Source organism: Mytilus edulis, chromosome 4, assembly GCF_963676685.1.
Source record: "Mytilus edulis chromosome 4, xbMytEdul2.2, whole genome shotgun sequence".
Lineage (NCBI taxonomy): Eukaryota > Metazoa > Mollusca > Bivalvia > Mytilida > Mytilidae > Mytilus > Mytilus edulis.
In genome coordinates, this window is record NC_092347.1 from 10,970,575 (window position 1) to 10,992,126 (window position 21,552).

The following is a 21,552-nucleotide window of genomic DNA, read 5'->3' on the forward strand; positions in this document are numbered from 1 at the left end:
GCATTGACAACCGATGCTGTTTATAATTCAGAAAATGTTTCGATGTGTTTGTTAATGCAAAACAATGGACAGCAGTGGCGGATCCAGAATTTTTCATAAGAGGGGGCCCACTGACTGATCTAAGAGGGGGCCCGCTCCAGTCATGCTTCAATGATTCCCTATATAAGCAAACAAATTTTTTCCCAAAAAGGGGGGGCCCGGGCCCCCTGGGCCCCCCTCTAAATCCGCCTCTGGACAGTATCATTGTTTCATTATAATACGTTATTCTGATTGGCTACACTGCAATATCTCCTTATTCCTTACACAACTTCCTTACACAATAAAATTCAGCATTCATGATGACACGAGGTCCAACAATAAAGTACACAGGTAAATTAAATAAAAACTTGATAAAAATGTGTTTTCATGACCCTTGCTAAAAATGTTATTATAAGTATTGAACTTGCTTCTTTTTGTAATTTCATAGGGCTGTTAAAGCATTGACCGTGCGCACATTTTTAGAATGTAGCGCGGAACAAAATTTACTTCGGTCAACGCTTAAAACCCCATTGAAGTTACAAAAAGAAGCATTCAATTTTTATAGTGACCACGACTCCAAAATCGATAGATTTCTCCCTTTTAACTATGATTCCAACTGTATAAGTTTGATTCCAACTCAGCAAGGGACACTCACACATCCGGAAACCAATTGTTTTGGACACATGGACGGGAGAAAGATGGACTGACAAAGCGTTAATTGAAATTTGAATTAAATTAGATGTAGCGTACATATCAATCAGACGGCAACAAATACACATAAAAGATATCAACAGGATAACATGTAGACTGATGTCTATACATGTTTGGCTCTCGATCGTCTCAGTCTGAAAGGGTAAAAATAATTATACAGAAACTAACAAAGAACTGACATCTATATCATACTTACTTTCCCTGCATAATGAGATATAGAAAACTTGTCATCGTCGGCTGTTGATGAATAGAAAGGTGAAGTTGAACAAACTTGATCCAATTTCTGTTTTAAGGTCGCATCTGTCGATTTTGGAAATGTTGTTTCTTCGTCTATTATATTAAATATTCCTATTGGCTTCTTAAAATAAAGGAAACACAAATTCAATTATAGATATAAAAAGAAGTGGTATGAGTGTCAATGAGACACCCAAGCCACAATTATAAAAGTTAACCATTATAGGTCAAAGTACGGTCTTCAACACGGAGCCTTGGTTCACATCGAACAGCAAGCTATAAATGGCCCCAAAAAATTCTCGTGTAAAACCATTCAAACGGGAAACTTAGTGAAATGATCAATAAAAAACGTAAAGTAATATTCTAGAATTAGTATAAAAATTATAGAGTTGATTTGAACCCGAACATTTTATCATTTGCTCTTTACAAAACAACTTTGATATTTGTTTTGTTTTTATGAAAAGACAAAGTTCAAGTTAAAAAAAATCTGAATGTTGCATGAATGTTGTAGCAAATAGTACATTTTTACAATGCACTTATCTTCATCGTATATTCAATTCAGAATATCAAATTAATGAAAAGTATGGTAACTTTCATCATAAAATACTCACCTCAAACAGGAAATCTACAGTCTCATCATTATTTTGGAACTCAGCAGGGGAGACCACTATGCCCTCTGATATATAGTCTGTTTCTTCTTGAACAAACATTGCTTCGGTAAGGAACATTTGCATTCTTTCATTTGCTGAATTTATACAAAGTTGTTCAAATCCATTTCTTGGTAAATTTTCAAATCCTGACATGTCTAGAATACTTATAGCTTTAACAGTCCTGTGAAAGTTTAAACCAAAAATTTAGAACACTTCTTTTCTTATTAATTGGAAAGACTGTACTTTATTTTAAATATCAAATAAAAATTAAAGATGTTTATTATATATGACCTGCCTAGAATACTTATATCTTTAACAGTCCTGTGAAAGTTAAAACCAAAAGTTTAGAACACTTCTTTTTTTTATTAGTTGGAAAGACTTTAATTTATTTTAAATATCAAATAAAAATTAATGATGTTCATTATATATAACCTGCCTAGAATACTTATATCTTTAACAGTCCTATAAAAAGAGCTAAAAAGGCACCTATATGACTAAATGTAAAACAAAAGCGAAAAGTACCTACTCACTTGCTTTCGTTGAGTTATGTTAGTATATTGGTATTTTCTTATTTGCAAAATTAAAGATCGAAGTATAATTGTTTTGTGTATCATTGTGAAATTTTCATAGTTTCTTTTTAATATGATTTATTAAACAGCTATTTGGAATTTTAAACTTACGACGAAATACATTTACTACTCAAATGTGAGTTTATCTGTTCTACAATCCAGTCGAACAGTTTGGAGTAAAGAGCTTTCGCTAGTGCATCTCTTTCTGTACAAGCTTTGGTTACAGTTTTCTTTATTTGTACAATTTCCCCTAAATACCATAAATAATAAAATGTAAACATGTATATCTATGTTATATTTATGTTATTTCACTATTTCACTACTATTTATAAAATGAAATATAGAAGCATATGGTTATTTAAAATAAAGTGAAATGCAGCACACGTATGAAGAACGAATAATGAAGTTATCAAAACAGTAGCATATTTTATCTCTGCATCAAAAATGCATCTAATTTGATCCGAAATTGAATAAAACTAATTGCGTTTTCAGCAATTTCCCCCTTAAATTTAAGTTAAGATTTTAGAATCTATATCCTTCGGCATGTATTTTTGGATGTGTTGATGTTTTTACTGCCTATATCAATTGCTACACAATTGAAAATCGATCTGGAGCTTGCAATACTAAGAAGTAACGCTAGAGACATATACAGAAAAATATCGTCGTGTAAGAGTCGTTCCTATATTCATGGTAGTAGCGCTGGTTCGCTGCCATGACGAAAGTTATTAAAAGTTCTTAAATTTCACATAATCTATTATAATTTGGATAAAAGTGATGTGTTACCTCTTCATGCGTAGTTTGTTTGTTTTTCAATTTCAAAGTTCAATAAAGCTTAGTGATAATACATGTAGAAATATATCATAGTTAAAGCAGCTTTGCGTTGTTCGGCGGAGTTCCTCACTTCAAAACATAGGTTTAAAGTCTTATTTAAGATACATGTTACTGTTTTTTCGCTAATAAATAGATTTTATTTACATTTCAGTAATACTAATTCACGATCACTGGCAAGTAATACTGAGTAATAATATCCATAAGACACATGCTTACCTCTAATACAGACAGTGTTCATCAAAAGAGCATTTACGAAATCTTCTGTTTTTAATTGTAACAGGTCACAAACTACAATTATTAAAAAACATTATGTAAGACCTTGATTTAACTGATTTTGTGTTCTCGCAGGGCTGACATTAAACTAGTTGACCATTTTACTGACACTTGTATGTAGATTTCAGGAGTGTGTTGGTATCGTTTAGGGAACGATCTTTTAACTTCATTTAACTTTCTAAAACATTCTTATCCCCAATTTGATGAAAAATAAATAATGTGGTCTAGCAGATGACAAAAGAATAGGCTATATCCAGATTTTCCTCATAGACATACCTTGTTGTGTTAAATCTAAAAATAATTTGATTGATAGAGTCGAAAAACAATAAAATACTCAGCCAAAAAAACCTCCATACTTTTTGAAGTTAATGGTTGCTCTCTTACATTTTTATGATCAGCATATGGATCAAAGGTGAATTCAGTTTATATTGGAAAAATACCAAAATGATACTTTATTTATACTGCACATAGACACTTTTACAAATACTTTTATTTATTTACTGTATGCAAGTAAATGCAAATGTTTTTATATACTGCATGCCGGCTTGTTTTTATTAACCAAATTATTGTATAAACATGATAAATAGGGAAAGGAAGATGCGTCAGACAGAATAAAAAGACAATCAAAGTAAAACATGGTCATTTGTGACAGATTTATATGTTCACTCAATTTCACACTTATTTGCGAATAAAACTACTATATACATGAAGAATATTTATTTCTAACATCTATGAATATTTGTTTAGATACTAATTGTTAAAGGTGTATATGAATGGCCAATTCACCCTCGAAGGGTCAAAGTAAGAAAAATATACATATTTGCATATAAAATCTTCGTGAAACTAACTGAATTAGTTATTTGTACAATAAGATTAAATTAGACATAGACTTTTTAAGTCGTATGCATATAGATGTCCGTAGCCATATTTAGAATAGCTGTCTATTTTTATGTTTTCAAAGCTTGTTAGTCTTAGATGCATTGAACTACTTGTCAGTAGCTGTGAGTAGTCTCAGATCTGTAATACGTGTCTTTTTTGTTGTTGGGATGTACGAGTACCCAGCCACGTCCACTCTGTGTTTCTGTTAGATGTATTTCTATTTGTATCCAACTGATAATTTAAGCCCTTTTCAACTGAGTTTAATAGTTCGATCTTATATTAAAGGCCGCACGGTCACTTATAGCTGTAAATTTTCATTTTCAACTTTTCAGCTGTTTGATTCAAAACCTATTAATGTTCTTATACATGTAGGTAAAACGTGAGTCTGACTACTAAATTATACAAGTCAATTTACTTGGGCTTACATTAAATTAGAATGCTCTATTTATCAGGTTTATATATATGTATTCATAAGCTAGAGTTAAGTTCAGATAAACGATACAAGCAATGTTATCAGAACCACAACAGTAAAATTTGAAGCATAAAGTAGAACTGAATCTGTGATATTGCAAAATTGGCCTTAGTGTGAAACAAATTAAATTAAACGTTGCTCTTCCTCCAAAACTTAAAGTAGCAGAATAATAGTTATACCTATTTTGAGAGTATGAATGCTTGATATGCTAATAATTTCCTTCTGTTGGTCATCTTCGAATGCGATCTCGGTGATATGGAGCACGACTACCAACACCATCAATATAAAGGATATTTTCTGCAAAATATTTCGAAGATATACATGCCATATGAAGACATACCAGTTACAATGTATGTGCATTTATTCTTAATATGTATGCCAAATTACTGATACTATTGTTTATCTACATACAGGTATATCACGTGAGTCTAAATTGTATCTTTACTTTGCCATGTAGCACTGTACTTTCATTGGTGGCTTTTGCTGTAAGTCACATTTCAAATGATTTATCATTTTATTGAAAGCAATATTTTATGTTGGTGTGTGTCTGAGAATGAGGTACCATACTGTAGTTTTTATATAATATATAATTTTCTTTGTGTTTCTACATGGTTACTGCATGCATGCGTTTTATGGTTGTCTAAAATAATGTCTTATATTGTAACCTGCTCTTTGTGAGCCCATTCTTTTCCTTCTGCACAAGCTGTAGTTAACCTGATATGAAAACGGACTTCACAAATACAGATATACTAAGGGGAATAACTAAATGATCACAAAATATATAAGGCACACTGTAAATTTTGTCCAGATCTTCATTGTTAAAATTCCACTTAGCTATAGGTTAAGCTTCTTTTTAGATACTACAAATTTTCATTGTAAATTTGAAAATATGTTGTGTGATTGCCAATGAGACAACTTCCTACCAGAGACCAAAGGACATTTTCATAACTGCTAAATGGCAGTAGTTGACCAACCTGAACAGTAAAGCCGATTATTTTCATGATTCCGATCTGTTCTTCGAGTTTGTTCATATTACAATTACTCATGTCGTGTTGTATAGATTCTGTACCTAATATTCTTTGAATGAAAATACAATTATATTATAATAAATCACAAGGCATTAAGGAAAACATATATACCATTACTTTTGGTCACTTTGAAATTTTTTTTTTTTTCAAACTTCCATCAATACAGGGTAGTCGTACCTCTACGTTTAACAATTACAATTGGCACACAAAAATATCATAAAAGTCCATTTATATACAAAAATACTGAAAAGTTGAAAGTAAGAAGAGTTAAACAGACCCAAACTGTATATAAAAGAAGACTGTACATTCATTTATTTCGTGAATACAATTTTTCGTAGATTGAGGAAAACATTGTACGTCTTTGAACATATTAAATTACTGATTTGTCTTTATTCACGAAATCCACAAAAAAAACCTGTTTTTTTACAACAATAATGAATCCACAGGTAGGCTCGGTGCAAGAGATAACTTTAAGTTAGCAATAATGTTTATTAGCACAAAACCGTTAACGACGAATATAGTCCTAAGTGTGAACAGTGTGTTACTTGCCAATTTTTGTTATACCCCTTCCAAATTTATTACAATTTTATCTTAACAGAATATTAATTGTGTCCGGTCGATGATTTTATCGTTACTTTCAGTTACTATTTGCATGTATCGTCGGCAGTTGGGTACAGAATAGAAGTTAACATGAAATGTATGTTTATATTTTCAGTATTAAATTAGTTGCATTACATGATTGCTATATAAATGGCTGAAATGATAAACTGATATTAGTAACATGGAAGTTCTATAAATGAGGTACAAATGTATTACGTAAATATGCATACACTCGTCTTAAAATGGTTGATACATATTGTCTTGAATAATAAACTACATAGATCAGAGATATGGTTGAAAAGTGACTTCCCCCTCCCCAATAAAAAAATTAACATAAATAAATAACAAATTGATAACTACACTGAGAAAAAAAATCAATTTCGACTACATCAAAGTTTATAATACCTATATTTAGTAGCTTTTGATAAAGCGTATTCTTGTATTTGATGTTCTGGTAGTCCGGACAGAAGATAATAAAACATGTGAAAATTCCGTTCTCCTGCCAAACCGGAAACCACACGTGTCTTTTCAAAGAGGTAGTGTTGTATGGATGCTGAAAATGATCAATTAAAATCCATTATAGAAATTTAAAACATAATAACTTTGCAGTATACAAATATCGTAAACTCCAAGACATAATAATTTGCAACATTTTGACTTTGGTTTTTAAAATTTTAATTGATGACAACAATATCAAAAGTAAAAGATTGAAACTGTCGATAACAATATACATTATTATGTGAATCTTATCTGATGGAACTACCTGAATGTAAGGCTCCGGTTACATCAAACTTCAAACTGATGTATTTTCCGAATCGGCTTGAATTTTTGTTTATGCAAGTTTGTGCATTTCCAAACGATTCTAGCAATGGGTTGATCTGTACTATTTTTTCGTGTAAATTATTTTTCCTTGTAGATGAGATATGAGCGAGATGGCGAAAAATGAGTTTTGTGTTTTCTGTTTTTCCTGATCCAGATTCTCCGCTGACTAAAATGCACTGGTGTCTTTTGGTCTCTATCAGTTCTGTATAAGCTTGCTTTGCAATCCAGAAAATATGAGGCTTCTTTGAGATTGGCAATACTTTGTAATGTTCATGGAACTGAAAAGTTAATAAAATATAGGTCATAATTGTTCATATAATAGTATGTATTCAAAACCTGACGTCCCCCCCCCACTAAACATTGTTACTTTTCTGTTTGTTTAAAGGTAGACAAACGTCAATAAAGCGGAGAAGCAAAAGATAACAAGGAACAATCAAAACACTTAAATCAAAACACTTAAATCAAAACACTTAATCAAAACACTTAAATCAAATAAGAATTAGACAACACCATGACTAAATACGACGACCAGACAAACCAGTCTACAACACTTTACAGGACGACGACCAGACAAACCAGTCTACAACACTTTACAGGACGACGACCAGACAAACCAGTCTACAACACTTTACAGGACGACGACCAGACAAACCAGTCTACAACACTTTACAGGACGACGACCAGACAAACCAGTCTACAACACTTTACAGGACGACGACCAGACAAACCAGTCTACAACACTTTACAGGACGACGACCAGACAAACCAGTCTACAACACTTTACAGGACGACGACCAGACAAACCAGTCTACAACACTTTACAGGACGACGACCAGACAAACCAGTCTACAACACTTTACAGGACGACGACCAGACAAACCAGTCTACAACACTTTACAGGACGACGACCAGACAAACCAGTCTACAACACTTTACAGAAAAATAAAGACTGAGCAAAACCAACATCATTAGAAAGTGAATTTTTAAAACGACCATTACAAATCTGAAACCAAAATAACCTTGATCAACACAAGGCCTTGTATCTAAACATACTAAACTTCACAGATAACAAAAGTTAAACTCTAATGCCTTATACTGTTGTTTTTTATTTGGTCGGGTTGTTGTCTCTTTGACACATTCCCCATTTCCATTCTCAATTTTAAGTTGTATATTTTATGAAAGTGAAAACTTAAATTTATATGTATAAGTTTCATTCTGTTTCCAGACAGACTAAAAAGTTGTTTGATATTAATATAAATCGACGAACATAACATAATATAACAATATCTTAATTGAATTTTACAGATTGAAGTTTAACTCCAATAAAATGTCCACGTCCGTCTATAAGCAATGCAACTATATAAGTTTGAAAGTACAAAATGTTGGCACCAATTTATTTTATTTTTGTGAGTTATTATGTAAAATGAAACTAAAACAGACAAACCACTTGACTCAGATTTACTAGTGATCTTTATTATACACCTAGATCTTTATTATACACCTACCTGATCATTATATATCATCAATGGTTTATTTGGATTAATTGATACCAATACATCGCCTAAAAATGTCTGAAGAAAATAATAAAACAAAAATGGTAATTAGTTCAATAAAATTGAGTTTTCGATAGAATGGGTTTTACCTTTATCTGCTGTAGTTTTTACATTATATTTTAAAAAAGTACATTAATTAAACATGCAAAATAACGACTGAAGTCGGTACATTTTTATTTGATAATATGTTAAGTAGAAAAATAAAGGATATGGGGTATCAATCCAAGTCATAAAATCAGTACATGCACAACAAAAATCACAAAAAGCAAAGGAACAGCGCTTTTATTGCTGTTCTTCATCTGAAAGTAACAATGAGAATTCAACACAGAGCAAAACAAAATCCTCTCATCTCACTAGAGGTTTGAGATGGCCTCTAGAACCGATTTGAGCTCTCCTGATTACGTCTCAAAGGAAGAGTAAACAGTTTTACTACTTTCTGTCAGTCCATCCGTCCGTCCATACGTCAAAATAAAACAGCATGTGGTCCGAGACCACAATTGTCGTCCCTTGATTTTCGTTGTTCCACGAATATAGTCCCTAGTGTTGACAGTGGGTTACTTGCCATTAATTTTTATACCCCTTCCAAATTTATTTCTCCATGTTTAATGCCTCAAATTGCAAGTAGGGGGTGAAATTACACTGTAAAAAAATTTGGGTCCAGAATTTTAAAGGAAAGTAGTGATTTGGTCCAGCTGAAAAAGGTTAAAAATTAGCACTTCGGAAGCTGTCAAAAGATTTCAAGACGCCCTAAACATAGAATTGTCCGTATTTTGAGTTAGAGCTGATGAAGTTTTCTATAATTTTGGGATTTTTTTTATTTTCATTTATGTTCTAAAAGAAATGCACTACGAAATAATTGTGTTCTCGGACCATGTTTTACTGCGTGAAGCAGTTTTAAATTCATCGAAGATCAAATTCATGTATACCGAATTTATACATATCATTTTAATTCATACTGGCCATGTATAAAATTTTCGTCTCATATTTCTTACTTATTTTAACGTTAACAGTGGTTGCTATCTATTTTGAACTTGTTTTCGGATGTTCCTTCCTGCATATAAACAGAAAATATTTAACAAAACATAGTTCAATTCATTGCTTATTTCTTTTTTCTAATGTTTTGATTTAAAAAAAAAAAACGGTTTTTAGGGCGAGGGGGTAGTGTTGTTCAGTCTTTAGTTTTCTGTGTTTTATTTTATCTTTTTATTTGTTTTGTCATGGTTTTGTCAGTTTATTTTATACTTATGAGTTAGAGTATCCCCCTTTGGTATTCTATATGTTGTTATACTTACATAATATTTATCATGTTGAAAACGTTTCTTTAATGTTTGTAGGATGACGCTCTCGTCAAGGTAACCAAGTTTGGATATATCATCATCTGATTCATCATCATCAGAATCGCTGTAATCTGTCTCCATTTTCTGTGATGATGTTTTCTCCTTTGAATAAAATGATATTTCAAAATGAAACTGGCGCCATGTTTTTCAGTGGATCAAATCCCCGAATACAATTTATAAATTAGATACTATAAGGAACATTCATTCAAAGTTTTAGAGTATTTGGCTAAAAAGTTTCAGAGAGGAAGATTTTTGAAAAAGTAATTGAACTTTCATAAAACATTGGAAGAAAAAAAAAGTTGTCAATTCACTATTTTGATCATATTGCCTAATTTTAGATACTACTTAGCTGAACATTTTATTGCCATTTATACTTTCTCTCTATCTATTAAGATATTAGAGAATATAATAAAAAAAAACCCAGTAAAACTTGATAAAAATAAACTATTTCCAACAGTAACTTAACAATGGGTTGTCGTCTGAAAATGTCACAACAGATAGATCAAGACCTATTTATCATTTTTTAAACTCCCATTCACTTTTTCTCTAACTGCTTTAGTTTATGAGATATCAGCCAACAACTGCTTTTGTCCCCTATTTTCTATTTTTAGCCATGGCAGCCATGTTTGTTGATGGATCACAACTTTTAATTCAAGTTATAAAATAAGTACCATAAGAAACATTCAGTAAAAGTTTGGAAGTAGTTGGCTCAGTAGTTCTGGAGGAGGAGAAGATTTTTAAATGTTAGCAAGCATGATGAACAAATTGTGTAAAATTGTCTTGAAAGGCCAATTACTCCTTAAAGAGATAATTGACAATTTTGGTCATAAACATTTTTTTTTCTTACTTTGCTGAACATTTTTGTTGTTTACACTTCATCTAAAAATATCTTCGATAATATTCAAGACCATTACCAAAAAACTGCAAAATTTCTTTAAAATTACCAATTTAGTGGCAGAAATCAAACATTTGGTTTTTCGATTCGTCTGAAAATCCTGAAAATTCCTTAGTTTTTCTTTTAGATATAAGCCAAAAACTGCATTTGATCCCTATGTTCTATTTTAGCCATGGCGGCCATGTGTGTCAATGGATCAAAACGTCGTATACAATGTATAAACGAGATATCCCAATCAGTCGGAAATCTGTATCTATTAGGTTGACAATGGATTAATTGATTGGTGGTTGGTTGTCAACGTCCAGTAGAAAATATTACATGGAAGCTCGTGACGAGAACAAATAAATAATAAATACAAAAGGTATATCATACAATACAGGCCCTTCAGGATAAAGGTCATAGGAAAGTTTTAAGCCTCTGGAAAGTGAGGGTGTTTTGGAAAGTGTCAAAAATTTGCCTTGTAAGTCTTATAACCGACAATAATAAACTTGAACGAACCCTTAAGCAGACTTTATAGGAGTAGTTCAAATGAACTTTGAAATTTGATTCCAATTGTGTCCAATGGTTTTGAAATTTAAGTTTTTCAAAATGTGAAAGGACGATGACTGTCGCCAACTGATATGAAAAATTCGTATTTCCCTTTAGGTCAGGTGAGCTATAAAAACCTACACTTGTCAAACACGAAACAAAAGTTAATCGCCTGTGAAAGTATGTCATGGAAAACATGGTTTACATTAACCTTAGCTTTAGTCTCAAATCGTAGTATCCATGTCAATCTGATAATCTTTGCCCTTAAACATTCACTTTTCATCGTAAATCATATAGATAATGAGACATAATCTATTTTCCCCAGAGCAAGAATGATATATACATAAATAGTTAGATGTTATTGATTCTATAAACATACTTATTTCTTCATTTTAAAGTTTCTGTTCTTGTTCCTTTTATTCCCCACTAAAGGGCATACTTTTTTTCGGTCTGTGGGTCCGGTCATTCGTCCGTCCGTCCCGCTTCAGTTTAAAGTTTTTGGCGAGGTATTTTTTTTATGAAGTTGAAGTCCAATAAACTTGAAACTTAGTATACATGTTCCCTATGATATGATCTTCCAAATTGAGCCTTGACCCAATTTTCATGGTTCACTGAACACTGAATAAAATTATAATGCGTGTTGGGCAACCGTGTACTATGAACGTATTCTTGTTTAATTATAAAATCTCACTTTGTACATGTATACGTACCAATTTTCATGGGGTTTATTCAAAGTCGATAATTTTTGGGGTTCATTACCTGTATGAATAAAACTGTGTATTTAGTTCTTGGATGTTGAGTCCCGGGGCGTATGACACCCGATTTTGAAAAATTTTCATTCTCTCATTTGCGCCAATTTCATTTTTTTTTATTTGCGCCGATTTTATATTTGCTCCTAATTAGATTTACAGGTAAGTTAATATTTGTACATATACTGTACTAAACCATTGATAAAATCTGGTTATAATTGTTGTTCATTAATTTTATGTTTAAATTACTTTTGATTCATATTGTTCTGGAACTTCGTTGTAACATGATGGGCATATGACACACTGAAAGGAACCGAGGAGTCAAGGCTCCGTGTTGAAGGCCGTACATTGACCTATAATGGTTTACTTTTATAAATTGTTATTTGGATTGAGAGCTGTCTCATTGGCACTCACACCACATCTTCCTATATCTATGTTATGATTGACAATTCATTACATTTATACAAATGGCTAATGGAATAGGTTTAAAATGATAAAATAAAAATAACATGACATGGATGGAGAGTTCTCTGATACCACATCTTCTTATATCTATTCACCTGTAATTTACCTGTAAAAAAATCGGCGCAAATAAAAAAAACTCGGCGCAAATGAAAAAAATAATCCGCGAAAATGAAAGAAAAATCGGCGCAAATGAAATGCAGATCGGTGCAAATGCAAAACGCCGGAGTCCCGTTTCGAAATTGGTCCGCATTAAGGTCCGAAGTCTCCAAAATTAAACTTTGTTGGATTTCAATAAAAAAATATGAATTCTTTGGGTTCTTTGATATGCTGAATCTAATCGTGTAACAGTATTATGATTTATGATATAATTGCACTTTGCATTTATCTTTTATTACTATATTTTGCGGATATAGATTTCTATTTCTACAGTTTGGTTATTTAAAGTAACTTATTTAGATGACAACATGTGTTTCTTTCCATTTTTCATAAAACTTTATATTGACTTTTCTCCACATGAACTCGAATAGCAGATAAACAAAGATAATCAATGTTTTTTTAATTTATTTTCAGATTTTCTATCTATTTTATAGATATTACTTTATTGACGTATTAAAAGTTAACATCAATATTTGTTTGTTTTCTACCGATGTGCAGTTTACTATCCAGATCTGAAAACTCCAAGGAGTAATTATTCTTCTACTCAGCATTTAGTCTATGTGCTTATTTAAAGGTAGGTGTTAAGCAAAAGTAATTTTACAATGTAAAACAACTGTATATCCAAAAGAAATAAATTTTACTGGGTTAATACTTATTTTGATCCCGATGGCCATTCTCTTATGTATCATACCAACACAACAGTTTGGATTAGAAATTATAAAAAAGACATGTATTTATCTAAATATTTCACTCTTCAATGATGCATACCATGACATGATGTAAATTTTATACAGATGTATGTCAACACTTATCGATTCAATCAACAATTGGAAGTCTGGGATGTCACCACACACCGCTGTTATTTTTCCTTAGCACATTCTGGTGCAAAGGTTTTAAAAGTATATAAGAAAGCAACGAGTACACATGGTCTTTTATTTTTTCTCCGGCATTTGTTAATTCAACTACACAAGTAGATATTAACTGTACTATATGTAGAAATATTGAATATCTTCACGTGTGACGAATAAAGGGAACACATGTATTTGTAGTATTTGTAGCATCTTACAATTACTGATGAATGCATCTTGAGAAAGGTTTCTAGAAATGTGGATATAATTGTAAAGTACTACTTTTTCAACATTGTTCATTGTTCAATAGAATAGAGATTTGAAACTTGAAACAGACCAAGATCACTAATTCGTCTTCATCAACGCACCAAGAAAATCCAACAAAGACCAGCTTCAGCTGCTCAAAAACAATAATGTATACGTCTAGTTCTATAAAATGAACGCCACAGTAAACTCCAAAACATACAAATGAACCAAAATTTAAATTTAAAACACACTAGACTATACATTTAAAAAAGAATTCATTTTGTTTTCAAATTTCAGCATGATCTGAATTCTACGGAATGTTAACTTAAACTTTACTCAAACTCAATCTTAAATTACAATGTATGTTTAAGCAAACCTACAAATATTATTTTAAAATAACATAAATATTATTTACCTTTTTTTATGTAAATAATACAAAAAAATTCTAGCTGTCTAAAATTCCATAAAACATCACGAAATATCAAAGTAGAATTATAATGGTGTCACTGAAGCAGGACAAACAACAATATAAAATTAATAAAAATTATCATATTAGTACATTGTAATATGGATTAAGGCAATACACATTTATTGGGATTTTAGACTTGAAGAAAACATCGTATATATATATCAACCTGAAATGTTAATCAATCTGGATAAATGTACCTCATTATCATATGATGTCAAAAATGTGCAACGTTTTTTGTTGTTATTAAAGGTGTATATTTGATAATTTTTACATTGAAATATATATTGACAGATTTTTTTTCAAGAAAAAACAGTACATAAATAATACTACATGCATTACAATTTGGACATTAGCTAAGGAGTAAATTTTTATATTATGAATGAAGTGGATTATTAGAACCATCCCAGTCATTCAGAAAACAATGAATTATAATTTTTCAAGAAAATTAGTTACCTAGTTTTGTGTATAGAACTTTTATTTATAATCAAAGTCACTGTCATCGTCAAGATTTAAAAAAGTAAGCAAATGCACAGATATTACAAAAAAACATTTAACACAATATTTTAAATTATAATTATTAATAATGAGTTAAGCTTTGATTGCCAACTATCCATCCCAGTTCAACTAATGTAATTCATTTTCTTCGTTCTTATAAACACAAAAAACAGAAACAGCCCAAAGCCACTTATGGGTCTTCGATAAAGCCAAGAGAGGTGGACTCCAGCTAGCCCCTACATAAACATTTCAAGTAACATTATAACGGGAGTATGACATTTGCGCAGATTTTTTAAATTTTCATTCTTGCATTTATGCCGATTTCATTTTTTCATTTGCGCCGATTTTATATTATGTTTGCTCCTAATTGCATTTACAGTTTAATATTATACAGAAGAATAAATACTTGTACATGTACTATACTTCTGAAGGTATATTGGTTAAATCTTAAGTTAAGAAAATCAAGGCCGTAACGTATGTTAAAATGATCTCAGAATGCCCGCATCAGTACGTTAGCCAGAGAAAGTAAAGAATGACGGACTTTGTTATTGACAATTACGACACACAGAGAAGAGACGAAACCACAAGAAAGGAATATTTTAGAATTGTCGTACTTGACTTTTATTGCCTATAAATACTCGGCAAGAACAGATTTATGATTTTCATGTATTACGTTTTTATGGATTTGAATGTTGTTAATAGATTTTTAATTCGTCATTTTAGTATAAACAGACTGAGTATATACAGAGTGCTTTTATCTTAGGTTTTTACTTCTTGATTTTAAAGTATGTGGGCATAGTGATTTTACATTGACTTATCCTGCTCGAAATCCATCTGCTTGAAAACAAAAATCGGCGCAAATGAAATACAGATGCGCGCAAATGCAAAACGCCAATTATAACGTTAACACATGGAAATTAAAAATAAAAATATCACGGTGGACTGGCGCTAATACACAATTTATACTAAAATAATTAAAACAATATGAGTAAACGTACTTCCTGACTGATCATATAGACAGAAATATAAGTTTAACAAATAAAAATATGAATAACTCAATCATGGGAGACTTCGCTGGCCAGGAACAACCAAACAAAACCCAATGTTACTGAGGGTCAATTTGAAACATGTGTCCGAACCCAATGCGACGACAAGTTGCTTCAAGAGATATTATACATGGACGTAAAAAATCAAAATTTAAAAGAGTAATATTACAATGCTGTATGTCAACAATTTAACGTCTATTCTGTTTTTACAAAATGTCATGTGTTTCCGTTGACGTTATGAACATTTGGCGTGGAGCAACACACATACATTGTTATCAACAATAACGATAAGTTGTCCATTCATTTTATAGATTTCCATTTGGAAGCGTTAGTTTACATTTACTATAACACTGTAAAGCACCATCTATCTTGACCTTTGTCCTAAGATATATGCCTTCACTTTGATAAGATATGTGCCTTCACTTTGATAAGATCTTTAAGCTAAAGATATTTACAAGATAAGACAATGTTATTATGTAAATATTTCCAAAATATCTTGGACGGAGTAAAAATAGCGGTAAGGTGTTTCAAATATTTTGCTAATCATGTAGGCTAGTAGTTAGATTATTTGTCAGTTTCTTATATATGATCAGGAGAGCTATTGTGATGTTTAAATAAAACAATAGTTAAAACAATATACTTTGGAACAATTAACTAACTGTTATTGATGTAAACATGGTCACATTATGATTGATCTGTTCCTATATGAACGTATACACAGATGCGCCACTGGTATGGGTTCCATAATGTTATGTCATATATATCAGTTGGTTGCTATTTTACATAGGGAAAATGCCAATGGGTCAGTAATATTCATTGTTCGATTAGATATATGTATACATATGCTGTTTTATCTTTGTAAATTAAATTAAGATGTAAACAATTCTATATGACAAACTATAAAAATATAAAATTTTGAAATCATATCCACCCGTATGTACCCAAAATTCTCCTCCTCATGGGTCACGTGGAAATCAAAGGAGACACAATTAAATAAAATGTAAATAACGTTTATAGCTTATTCTGTTGAGTTAAATAGGTTTTATCTAATTATTGCATAATTTATTTCAGATATCAACTAAAACGTGTCTTTTTCACTATGACTGCACATTTTAACTTTACGTCTGGAATTGACATACAAATGAATAATACTCTAAATAATGGAACATCGCATTCGTCATCTTCTGCGCTTAAAACAGCATCAGATATAAGTATTACTGCTTCTCTTGTTGTTATCATGCTTGGAATGGGATGTACAATAGAAATCAAAAGTCTGGTGAAGCACATTCGGAGACCAGTAGGAATATGCATAGGAATGTTGTCTCAGTTTGTTGTTCTTCCGGCTGTTACATTTGGTCTTGCGCATGCGTTACAGCTTCCCCCGTTAGCTGCCATTGGGATGTTGGTTGTTGGATGCTGTCCTGGTGGTTCGACAACTAACATATTTAGTTACTGGACAGATGGTGACGTTTCTTTGAGGTAATTGATGTAGTTATGAATTATTTTATTTTGCTCACATATTTAATATGCTTTTGTATATTCCTGTTATAAAATCTTTGCCAAACAGTTGAGCAATTTCCAATTAACACAAAGGTCATACAAGTTTGAAGAAAAATAGGGAGATTAATATGGATATACTAGGACAGACAACATAGGGAGACCAATATTGACATACTAGGACAGACAACATAGGGAGACCAATATTGATATACTAGAACAGACAACATAGGGAGATCAATATTGATATACTAGGACAGACAACATAGGGAGATCAATATTGACATACTAGGACAGACAACATAGGGAGATCGATATTGCTATACTAGGACAGACAACATAGGGAGATCAATATTGATATACTAGGACAGACAACATAGGGAGATCAATATTGATATACTAGGACAGACAACATAGGGAGATCAATATTGACATACTAGGACAGACAACATAAGGAGATCAATATTGATATACCAGGACAGACAACATAGGGAGACCAATATTTACATACTAGGACAGACAACATAGGGAGATCAATATTGATATACTAGGACAGACAAGATAGGGAGATCAATATTGATATACTAGGACAGACAACACAGGGAGATCAATATTGATATACTAGGACAGACAACATAGGGAGATCAATATTGACATACTAGGACAGACAACATAGGGAGATCGATATTGCTATACTAGGACAGACAACATAGGGAGATCAATATTGATATACTAGGACAGACAACATAGGGAGATCAATATTGATATACTAGGACAGACAACATAGGGAGACCAATATTGACATACTATGACAGACAACATAAGGAGATCAATATTGATATACCAGGACAGACAACATAGGGAGATCAATATTGATATACTAGGACAGACAACATAGGGAGATCAATATTGATATACTAGGACAGACAACATAAGGAGATCAATATTTATATACTATGACAGACAACATTTTCGCCATTGAAAGGACAAACAGTATCCAACAAAACCATATATATATATATAATAATATATATAAGAAGATGTGGTATGAGTGCCAATGAGAAAACTCTACATCCAAGTCACAATTTGGAAAATTAAACCATTAAAGGTTAAAGAACGGTACCCACGAAATAAGTGAATCCACAGTTGTTTGAACTTTATTCTCTTGTATTGAAAAACTGATCAAATTGCAAATTTCCAACACTCAATATTGTCCTCTCCGTGAACTTATTTCCAGTTTATAAAATTTACCATAGGAAATACAAATATTCTATCTCCTCACTGATTTATTAGAAAATATCTAAATAAATAAACGGAAATTATTAAAAAAATATATAGAATTCATAAATTCTTTTATGTTATGCATTTTTATGGTTGTATATCTTTTAAATGCAGTTTTTATTACCCATTCTTATATACTTTTGAAGATCAGTACATACATATTACCAATTGACATTTCAGTATATCTATGACAGCTGTATCTACACTAATGGCTATAGGGATGATGCCTCTGAATTTACTGATCTATAGCCGTAGTTGGACAGATACGGCTTTGGTCATACCATACATCAATATTCTAAAATCGTTCGGCATGACTATAGGTCCTGCTGTCGTTGGTATATTAGTAAGATGGAAGATACAGAAACTGGCAGACATCCTTGTTAAAGTGAGCAAGTATGAAAAATACACGAAGAAGTTTAGAAATGAAAAAAAAGGCATATAAAATCAAAATATTACAATATTAAAAATTATGATGTCAATGTAAAAAAGAAGATGTGGTATGAAACAGAAATAAACAACTATATGTCATAGTACAGCCTTCAATAATGAGCAAAGCCCATACCGCATAATTTTTATTCAGCTATAAAAGGCCCCGAAATAACAAATGTAACCAATTCAAACGAAAAAAACTACCGACCTAATTTTATATTCTACTTACAAAGTTTTGGAGTAACACAATTTAATGGAACTTATTCGGAAATACGCAAGGATGGATTAAGCTTCTGAATCATTAATATCATGCACGTTTATAGAAGTTTATTTGAAAGATATGTTGTCAATTTGTTTTCGACTTATCGGTTTGAATATCTTTTTGTATCTTCGGCTTTACTTTATTTGAATGCTATGCTCATTAGATTCAAGATAAATTTTTATTGAACACAAAAACATCTTATATGTAATTCAAAATGGTAGCTCTCATTTTAAGTGAATTCATTTGTATCTGACCCTTCAAATTAATATAAACATATGTTTTCTTTTCCAGTGTGGATCATTTGCTGGAGCGATCAGCGTAGTTCTTGTATTAACATTAATGAGTATCAGATTCCCATACATGTACTTAGCATCGTGGAAAATATATATCGCAGCCCTAATACTTCCTTTTGCTGGTTTCCTGTTTGGTTACGTTGTTGCCATGATTTGTCGGCAGGATCCAGTCAGATGTAGAACAATTGCGTTAGAGACAGGGATACAAAACTTTCCTCTTTGCATGACATTACTACTACTGACATTCTCAAAGGAAATATTTGCACAGATTTCTTTGTTTCCATTATTATATGGTGTCACGTGTATTGTATGCAGTCTTGCATTTTTAGGCATTTACAAAATTGTGAAAAAGGTAAATTCTACACGACTGAAGAAAGAAGAATTTACCAGAGTGTCAACTATCGAAGACGACAAATTTGTATATGGTAATAAATAGGATCAATGTGTACTGAAACAAATCTAACAAAGTCTTTTTATGCCCCACCTACGATCCACCTATGATAATAGATGGGCATTATGTTTTCTAGTCTATGCGTCCATTTGTTCGCCCGTTTGTCCGTCTGTCCCGCTGCAGTCTAAAGTTTTTGGTCCAGGTAGTTTGTTGTTGTTGTTGTTATTGGTTTTGGTAAGCGGCTTACTGATGTAGTAATTGTGCCTTAGATTCATATAACATGAAGATTATGTATATATACTTTCAGTCCTTTATTTATTTTTAGCGTTACGTTTTGGCGAGTAATTATGTGAAACTTTGAAGCACATGGTTGACTGAGTTACTAAGAAGTATTTATATGTAGAAAAAAAAAACCCACATAACAGAAGGTACATGTGATAGGAAAATGAAAAAAAAAGCAAATGATAGTTCCTAATGAAATGTACATTATTATTTAAAAAAAAGTATATTAAGAAACATGTATGGTTAAATGATACCAATGTAAGGACGTCTCCCACGATTGATGTAGCAAATAAAGTAAGGATTGGTTGTAGTTTTTCCTTTTCCATAACGACAAATTGCGATAATTTTTCTAAATAAATTCACGACACCCCGAATTCCAAACCTTTTTAGAGGTAGCACTTATTTTTTTTTAATTCATTTTGTCTTTTTGCTTTAACCCAATTTAATCTGACTTGTTATGATAATTAATATTAATTACCCAAAATGAAATAATCTAGCCACACAAGCAATACCCGTTACATATATGGCATTAGTATTAACTTTTCAAACAGCTTGTAAGAAGTGCCATATTCAAAAACCTTCAAGTGCCGTTCAGTCGCCAAACCGTTATAAGGAAATGCATTTTTGAAATTTACGAGTTAGAAAATGTATAGTCCTTAGTGTATTCATGTTCCGGGCCGGACCATATGACTATTTTGACCATATAGGTATTTTTTTTCAAATATGCATTACCAACGTTTCAATAATACAATAAACTTTATCTAAAAAAACAATGATGGCTACATGACAATGTATTAAATTAAAGGCTACGTTAAAATTAAATATTGGTCCCAAAGTTAATTTTCATCGCTTATTACATTCTTGCGTCGAGGCTTATGGTGACATTTACTTCCACACGGTTTCGAATTTGCATGTCATGTTTGTGCACAATCCTTTTCAGTTACACCTTTTGTTTGCAAGAGAAAATATAACCTTCTTTTCAGCTGCGTGCAGCGATGCCGAGGTTTTGGGTTATTAATTCCGATATGTCTTCGGTGTTTATTAAGCTCTAGATTTCAAATATCGTAATATGAATACAGTACACCATGTTCACAAAACAACATAAATAAAATATGTTCCTTGCCAGTGACTTCTTGTGTACATAACAGTTTATTGAGAAATCTATTGGAAGTTATCTTTTCAAGTCGACATATTGCTATTCACTCGTAATATCAAATCGGTAATGGGCATCGGTATAAAATGT

General features: G+C 31.7%; 1 protein-coding gene across 2 annotated transcripts; it reads left to right on the forward strand.

Moving 5' to 3' along the window:
• Nucleotides 1-13,237: 13,237 nt before the first annotated feature.
• Nucleotides 13,238-20,097, forward strand: LOC139518372 (ileal sodium/bile acid cotransporter-like). Of its 2 annotated transcripts, none has more exons than XM_071309925.1 (4): nucleotides 13,238-13,344; nucleotides 16,946-17,353; nucleotides 18,833-19,037; nucleotides 19,635-20,097. In XM_071309925.1, exons 2-4 carry the CDS (start codon nucleotides 16,974-16,976, stop codon nucleotides 20,070-20,072), a joined length of 1,023 nt encoding a protein of 340 aa, XP_071166026.1. In that variant the 5' UTR covers nucleotides 13,238-13,344; nucleotides 16,946-16,973; the 3' UTR covers nucleotides 20,073-20,097. The 2 variants fall into 2 exon arrangements, with proteins under 2 accessions (XP_071166026.1, XP_071166027.1); XM_071309926.1 differs by lacking the exon at nucleotides 13,238-13,344 and adding an exon at nucleotides 16,339-16,391.
• The last annotated feature ends 1,455 nt before the right edge of the window (nucleotides 20,098-21,552 follow it).